At 40.6% G+C, this 8,132-nt stretch overlaps 3 protein-coding genes across 3 annotated transcripts; all 3 read left to right on the top strand.

The window, feature by feature from the left end:
* Window positions 1-225: 225 nt before the first annotated feature.
* On the top strand, window positions 226-1,399 carry LOC146362021 (cytochrome P450 2J6-like). Its single transcript, XM_084922377.1, has 5 exons — window positions 226-316; window positions 402-510; window positions 699-807; window positions 955-1,131; window positions 1,226-1,399. Exons 1-5 carry the CDS (start codon window positions 226-228, stop codon window positions 1,397-1,399), a joined length of 660 nt encoding a protein of 219 aa, XP_084778503.1.
* A 1,999-nt stretch (window positions 1,400-3,398) lies between these two features.
* On the top strand, window positions 3,399-4,102 carry LOC146362020 (cytochrome P450 2K1-like). The gene is made up of 3 exons (XM_084922193.1): window positions 3,399-3,586; window positions 3,681-3,822; window positions 3,927-4,102. The coding sequence occupies exons 1-3, from the start codon at window positions 3,452-3,454 to the stop codon at window positions 4,100-4,102; spliced, it is 453 nt and encodes a 150-aa protein (XP_084778319.1). The 5' UTR covers window positions 3,399-3,451.
* Window positions 4,103-4,943: 841 nt separating this feature from the next.
* On the top strand, window positions 4,944-8,023 carry LOC146362019 (cytochrome P450 2J6-like). Its single transcript, XM_084922192.1, has 9 exons — window positions 4,944-5,141; window positions 5,452-5,617; window positions 5,720-5,872; window positions 5,945-6,105; window positions 6,204-6,377; window positions 6,472-6,613; window positions 6,722-6,909; window positions 7,493-7,634; window positions 7,710-8,023. Exons 1-9 carry the CDS (start codon window positions 4,944-4,946, stop codon window positions 7,883-7,885), a joined length of 1,500 nt encoding a protein of 499 aa, XP_084778318.1. The 3' UTR covers window positions 7,886-8,023.
* The last annotated feature ends 109 nt before the right edge of the window (window positions 8,024-8,132 follow it).

Below are 8,132 nucleotides of genomic sequence, written 5' to 3'. Positions count from 1 at the left end.
AAAAGTTGATGTGATTTGATTTGGATTTTGAATATTTATATTTGTTAGTCAAATTGTGAGTGTGGATTTCTGGCTTCTGAGCAGAGCAGTTTATACATATAAAACCAAACATATTTATTTCATCCTTTGTGTTTGTTGTGTTTTTTGTAGCTGGCTGAAGTCTATGGGAACGTGTTCAGTTTCTGCTTCGGCAGGGATAAAATGGTAATGATCTCTGGATATAAGATGGTAAAAGAGGCTCTGGTGACGCAAGCTGACAACTTTGTGGATCGACCATACAGGGCCCTGGCTGACAGGTTTTACTCGGGACCCACAGGTTAAGAAATTGTTCTGTTTCATGTCATCCAGTGTAGGAATTGTTTCCCAGTTATTAACTCCCAAATCTGCATGTTTGTATTTAGAGGGTCTGTTCATGAGCAACGGTGGGAAATGGAAGGCACAGAGACGCTTTGCTTTGTCTACATTACGAGACTTCGGCCTGGGGAAAAAAACGCATGGAACAGTGTATCTGTGAGGAGATCCGATACCTGCAGGAGGAGATAGAGCAGGAGAAAGGTGTTTTACATTAAGGGGAACATAAGCTCACAATCCTGCACAAGGGAGCAAAAGGTTGCCTGTAACAATTGTCTCTTCTTCTTCTTCTTCAGGTAAACTTTTCAGTGCAGCAGGTCTCTTCAACAATGCCGTGTCTAATATAGTTTGCCAGCTGGTGATGGGAAAAGATATGATTACAGTGACCACAACTTCCAGCTCATGCTGAAGTATCTGTCTGAGAGTCTTCAGTTGGAGGGCTCCATATGGGGTCAGGTAAGTCAAAAACAATTTACTTCTTCCAGAGTATGACAAAAGCATACATGCTGTGCTTTTCCTCTGACAGATTTCCCCTCTGTAAATACTAGGCTGTTGCTATAATGCTTTGAATAAAACTGTCTCTTATTATTTGTTATTAACAAGCTCTATGAATCATTCCCTGGAGTGATGAAGCGTTTGCCAGGTCCTCATAACAAAATGTTCAGCTATTTCGACATAGTCAAAGATTTCATCGCTCAGGAGATAAAGAGCCACAAGAAGGACCTGGACCCCAACGATCCCCGAGACTACATCGATGCTTTCCTTATCAAGATGGAGAATGTATGTGGACACTGCATTGCACAAACTGAACTGTAAAAATGAACCATTTTCTAATATTAATTGACAAATGTGACTTTTCAATATCTCTGTGCAGCTCAATGAATCTGACCTGGACTTCACTGAGACCAACCTGGTTTTGTGCTCTGCTGATCTTTTCCTGGCTGGAACAGAAACAACAGCCACTACTTTGCTGTGGGCTCTGGTTTTCTTGATCAGACATCCTGATGTCCAGGGTGGGTGGCTTATAAGCCCTTATATGGAGCTTTAAAATAGCCAAAACACCAAATGTGAGATTATATCCTTTTAAGAAAATCCTAACATCAGCCAAAACAAGCCACTGTTCATTTTACAGGTGTTTAATACAAACAACCGGACAAGTTCAAATTGAGTGCAGAAATGTGTATTGCTCCCAGGAGTAACTGTTCACAATGAAAAACACAGTTCATCTTGTACTGTTAATGTCCTCTCCATGTGGTTTTAGTCTGCGGGCTCCAAGTAGCTCTGCAACATCTCCATAGGGTCCATCTCCTAGCAACTTGTAGTGTGTACAGGGTGTTGTTTAAAAGAGGCACCTACATTAGTATCAATAGGACCAAATTCTGATCTCATCTGATAAGGATGGGAAATGCAATGGCCCTGCATGCATTAGCAGCATTTGCACACAGCAGATCAAGAACTGTCTTCAGAAAAAATCATAAACACACTAAAATACTGGATTAGCCGTGACGTGAGTCATGTCGCAATGGATCAGATGATTGTAAATGTGAACAGTAACAACAATAACAGGAACTAGTATGGATGCAATCCAGCAGCTATCAATTCAATATCTGGACCAAAGAAACAGTTCTTCACACAAACATGCTGACAATTGCACCACTTTTTGTTCACCAACAGTGCATTTATTTCACCGTTCTTCTTGCCACTCCGCCGGCTGTTGTACTGTCAACCGGGAAGGTGTGAGTTCATTAAGGAGAGAACTGGACTTGATTTATTGAGACAGAGAAATTAATCATTTTATATTTGATGATTGAACTCAGATGACCCATCATGGCAGAACAGAATCCTGGTTTTGATAGGAGTTAGGACAGAGTCTACCTCAGAGTGACTCAGGTCAGGTGGAGGTGTGGAGTCTGAAAGGGAGAATGACAGAAGAGTACAGAGCTTTAAAGCACACAGAGTGGATGATGATTGGCTCAATGAAGGCAGCGAGAATATGATTGGACTAGAATAATGATGTCAGTATTGATTTGGACAGTGTAAAAACTGGAAGTGATGTGAAGCATGTACTAGCAGGCAAAGTTAAATAGAGTTAAATGATTAAATAATTATCACTCCTTTTTAACCTATGCATGAGGTTCATTTCAGTTCAATAATCATAATCTCAGTATCCTCATGGTGCTTTATTTTCGAAAAAAAAAAAAAAAAAAGGACAAACAATAAGAGAGAGAAAACCCCAATAATCAGATGACCCCTTATGAATAAGCACTGTTAACGGGAAGAACCAGAATCAGAGAGGGGCAGCCATCTATTGGGCAGAGGAGAGGGAGATGGGACAAAATACTTCTAACGCTAACAACTAATAACACATTTTGTTTTCTGTTCTCATGCTGACCTCCCATAAGGAGTCCAGCATGACTAGAGGTCTCTTTTTTCCCCTCCTCCACTTGCCCATTGTTTTTTCCATATTACTACCCGTCTCCAACCTGTCTTCCCATGTCATATCTTTGCTATGTATGTATGGTCGGGGGAGGGGGGTCCAATTTCACTGCAGGTGTAAACATTGCATGTGACAAATAAAAGGCTTGATTGACATTTCAGACAAGTTTTTATGAAGCACATAGCACTAAATTCTGAATCACTGCACTAAGCTCATCCTTTTTTATTGCCCAAGAACCTCACACTCTCAGCAATTACAGCTGGAGCAGAGTTTATATCTTTGTGTTTGGTTGCTTAGCTCCAGCTCAGCAGCTCTGTTGTCTCCCCCTTTGTCTCTGAGGAACAGAATGTGTTCCATTCATTATTATGAGTGTCCTCACCACCAACAGTTTGTCCCGTGTGTAAAGTGGCTCTCTAGTGGCAAAAGAAAACATCATGAGCAAGAAAAACAAAGGTGTACAAAATAACCATGATATTACAAATAAAGAATAACAACAAAGAGTAAGTTACTCAGACCAAAAAAGCACAGACTGAGACTCATAATTGTGCTATGGTAACAGACAGGTGTTGAAATATGGCTTCTTCTGAACTCTATTAATTCTCTTTCACAGAGAAAGTCCAGGCAGAGATAGATAACGTGATTGGACAAACCCGCCAGCCTTCCATGGCTGACAGACCAAATCTGCCCTACACTGATGCCGTCATCCACGAGATTCAGAGGATGGGAAATATTGTTCCTCTCAATGGACTCAGAGTTGCTGCCAAGGATACAACCCTGGATGGTTACCACATACCCAAGGTACATGTAGTATACATTTTAAGCTTCACATATTTGTTCTGTCAGGTGTTGTTGTTAAAGTGTATCTTGTTGTTATCTTGTGGTTTTTTTCTAGGGTACCAGTGTGTTGCCTGTACTCACCTCTGTGCTGTTTGACAAGACTGAATGGGAGACTCCAGACACCTTCAACCCAGGACACTTCCTGGATGCTTATGGGAAGTTTGTGAAGAGAGAAGCATTCCTACCTTTCTCTGCAGGTAAAACCCACAATGAGTGTTTTGTTTTAGCACAACCTGAACAAGAAAAAAACATCATTCACAGGTTGTAAACCTGCACGTGTATGTGTTTGCAAATTTGTCAGGGAAGCGTGTGTGTCTTGGTGAAAGCCTCGCCAAGATGGAGCTGTTCCTGTTTTTTGTCGGCTTGCTGCAGCAGTTCACTTTCTCTGTTCCTGATGGAGTGGAGCTGAGTACAGAGGGAGTTCCTGGAATTATACGTGTGCCTGAACCCTTCAAGGTTCACGCCAAGGCTCGATAAATCTCACTGAGCCATTTAACCAACGAGTAAGAGTCAAGACTGAGAAAAAGTATTCTAATGAAGGATGGATTTTTTTTTTAATTTTAATATCTTCATTTCATTGCTGTATCACTGCTGCCTGCAAAGATTACCTGATTTTCTTTACATGTGCATCCGAATCACTATATTGTGTTTTAATTCAAGGATATTCCATCATTAAATTGCAATAACGACAAATTGTAATGTACACTTTTAGTAATAAAATGTATTCATAACTAGTTGTTTGCCAATCTGTGTCGCACACCTGATTTAATTCACTGGTTACACAAGAAACCGTATATGCAAAGCCACAACTACATATTCAACTAGCTTAACATTTGATTTTTTTCACAAGCCAGTGCTCCTCTAGTCTGCATGTCAAAGTATTGTTGTGTGTATGCATGCACGTGAATGCTAGACAAAGTGCTCAGGTATATAATCAAAGTGCTTTGTGAATGTGGTTGGTAGTAGATAGCGCTTTAAATGCTCAGCTATACTTATGTATGTGAGCACCAGCACATTTAACTATTTGTGTTACTATTCAAGTTTTTTTTCTCCCTTATATCAGTTTACTGAAAACCGTTCACCTATTTTTGTAAAGATTTCACATCAACAATGTGAACATAAAACAAAAATGTTTGTGCTACTTTTTAGTAGAATCTGTAATAATTGAGGCCTGACCCAGTATCAGACAAACTTTCACACACACACACAGATCATTATATATGCCCAAGCTGTGAGTCAGCAGTGTACCAGCCCATCTCTAAATAGGAAGGGATCCTGGAGCTGAGGTCCTGATCACTTAGTTTTACTCTGCTTCACAATGCAGCTGCGTGATTTGTTTCTTTGTCTTGATATAAAGGAGCAGCTGCTTATTATTTTTGCCGGCCTCCTTATGGTATATTTTCATTTTCGTAAGGATAAGGATCCACCGGGCTTTCCTCCAGGCCCTCCAGCTCTACCTATTTTAGGAAACATCTTCAACATTGATGCCAAACAGCCTCATATTTACCTAACCAAGGTAAGCTGACATCGTTGTGGCATTTACACATTTCTTAAAAGTCCACTTGGGCAACCTCAGGATTTTCACTGACACTGACGCTCTTTAGTTAAACTTTTATCTGACGTAGAATCACTGCTTGAATAGTTTAAAGAGAACATTAATAATAAAGTTTACAAAATGTTCATGTTTCACTCTGGAAAAATAATAAAACAATACCAAATACCTTGCAGATACTAAGTTATAGTGTTAACAACAGGTTGTGCTATGCATCTTATCAGAATCACATGCTAGACAACAGGCCACTTATTGTCTGCTGCTGCATCCACAGCTTGCTGATTTTTATGGGAATGTGTTCTGCATACGTCTGGGAAGACACAAAACAGTGTTTGTGTCCGGGTGGAAGATGGTGAAGGAAGCTTTAGTAACACAAGCGGACAACTTTGTGGACCGGCCTTACAGCCCGATGGTGACCAGAATTTATTCAGGGAACTCAGGTGAATCACAAAAAAATACACAAATGCAATACTTCAGCAACAAAGCAGTCAGGTCACCCTCTGAGCCACACCTCAGTAATTTTTGCTTTCTTTTCCTTTCAGCGGGTCTTTTCTTCAGTAATGGGAAGGTGTGGAGGAGACAGCGACGTTTTGCCATGACTACTTTACGCACCTTTGGTTTAGCTAAGGAGTCGACAGAGCAGAGTATTTGTGATGAAAGTCAACATCTGAAGGACGCGATGGAAAAGGAGAAAGGTCAAGAGACAGCAATGAGTGAAAGCAAAACACACACAGTGTACTGTGACTAAACGCGTTTCCTGTCTTCAGGTGAGCCATTTGACCCAGTGCCGTTCTTAAACAATGCTGTCTCCAACATCATCTGCAAGATAGTGTTTGGGAGACGATTTGACTACAGTGACCACAACTTCCAGGTCATGCTGAGCAATCTGACTGAGATGGCCTATCTGGAAGGTTCCATATGGGCTCTAGTAAGACACAAATTGTATCAGTGGAATTTTTTTCTTCCTGAAAATATTGAAAGGTAACCCACCACTGAATACATTTTTTCAATTTCCTCCCCTAACAGCTATATGATGCATTCCCAGGACTGATGAAACACCTGCCGGGGCCTCACAATCGCATCTTTAGCAGCTCCAAATCTTTGGTGGCATCTATCAGGGAAGAGATCGAGAAACATAAGTTAGATCTGGACCCCAACAACCTGAGAGATTACATTGACAGCTTCCTCATAAAGGAGAAAGTATGCTGTTTACGTTCAACCAAAATAATAATAACAGTAATAAATAAAATCTGTTTATTAACTTGTATTTTTGATACCTTGCTTTGCTCGCTAGAACAACAGAAATAGTCATTTGGGCTTTGAGGAAGAAAACCTGGTTCTGTGCTGTCTGGACTTGTTCCTGGCTGGCAGTGAAACCACTTCAAAGACTTTGCAGTGGGGACTCATCTATCTCATCATGAACCCTCAGATCCAGTGTAAGTTCAGAACAAAACTAGTTTTTAATACCATCCAGGTCAGAGATCAAAATAATTATATGACACAGATACCTGTTAATTAACAAGTTAATATAATTTGACTCCTAGGTAAAGTCCAGGAAGAGATAGACAGAGTGATCGGACAGACCCGTCAGCCCACCATGGCAGACAAACCCAACCTGCCTTACACTGATGCTGTCATCCACGAGATCCAGAGGATGGGAAACATCGTTCCACTCAATGGACTCAGGATGGCCGCCAAGGACACAATCCTGGGTGGTTACTTCATACCCAAGGTGCATCTGGCCTGCTCATAGAACACAGCAGCTTAAGCCCCCTACATAAGATTAAAAATGGCTTAGTTCAAGTTCTTGCGTTGGTTTCATCCAGGTAAACCATCACATTGGGGACCAGAAACAAGGTTTGCATTTGCCAAAAATAATTTAGCTTTTTACAAAAAATACTTTTCTATTTCCAAAATAAACAGTGACTGAGATTTCTATTTTTCCACTGGCCACACTGCAACTTAAAACCGACTGTTGCTTTCAAATGCATTGCAGATGCCAAAATGGGAAAACATTTTTTTCTGAAAGAGAGCAAGGTCGCTAATAATGATACATGCTAAATATATAGGCTATGCCTTAACAAAACAGTATGTGTTGTTTCCCAGATTATAACCCCCTTAACAGTGTTAGCACTGAGCAAGTGTTTACTGTCAACAAGCCCTCGCATGAGATTTTAGGCAGGGTTCTTTGTCCTTTTTTCAAGATAAAATGGTCTTTTTTTTGTCTTATATTTGTTCTTACAAACATTGCCTAGCTGTATAAACCAGCACTTTGAATACTATCTTTGAATGTGACTGCTGTCGTCTATGTGCAGGGGACCTCTGTGATGCCTAACCTGACTTCAGTGCTGTTTGATAAGAATAAATGGGAGACTCCAGACACCTTTAATCCTGAACATTTCCTAGATAGCGAGGGCAAGTTTGTGAGGAGGGGAGCATTTTTACCTTTCTCTGCAGGTAATTTTAACATATAAACTGTAATTATGATATTGGTTAGATGGGGTGATAACCAGAGTCACCTTCATTTCCCAGGAAGGCGTGCGTGTCTCGGTGAGGGGCTGGCAAGGATGGAACTCTTCCTGTTTTTTGTCAGTTTGTTTCAGAAGTTTAATTTTTCCACTCTGGATGGAGTCAAGCTGAGTACAGAAGGAGTCACCGGAGCCACTCGCACACCCTACCCTTTTAAGGTGTACGCTAAGCCGCGCTGAACCATCCCCAACAAATCAACAGAAAAAGCAAATATGAATATTGTTGTGTTGCTGTGAGATGGAGACTATGCCTTTTTCAATATTATTATTATTTATCGTATACTGAGTTTTGACTACAGACTGTACATAAAAGATAGACCTCACACTGGTTAACAAAGTGCATTGTAAAGCCTTAAGCTGGCATCTTCACTATTTTTGTGACTCAAAGGTGATGTAATAAGCAAGAGGCAGCGCTAACTTTGAAACT

This window comes from Perissodus microlepis, chromosome 23 (assembly GCF_051167445.1).
Source record: "Perissodus microlepis isolate ML-2025 ecotype Zambia chromosome 23, ASM5116744v1, whole genome shotgun sequence".
NCBI classification, from domain to species: Eukaryota; Metazoa; Chordata; class Actinopteri; order Cichliformes; family Cichlidae; genus Perissodus; species Perissodus microlepis.
Note: the sequence above shows the minus strand (reverse complement) of the source record. Positions and strands in the feature narration are given on the sequence as shown.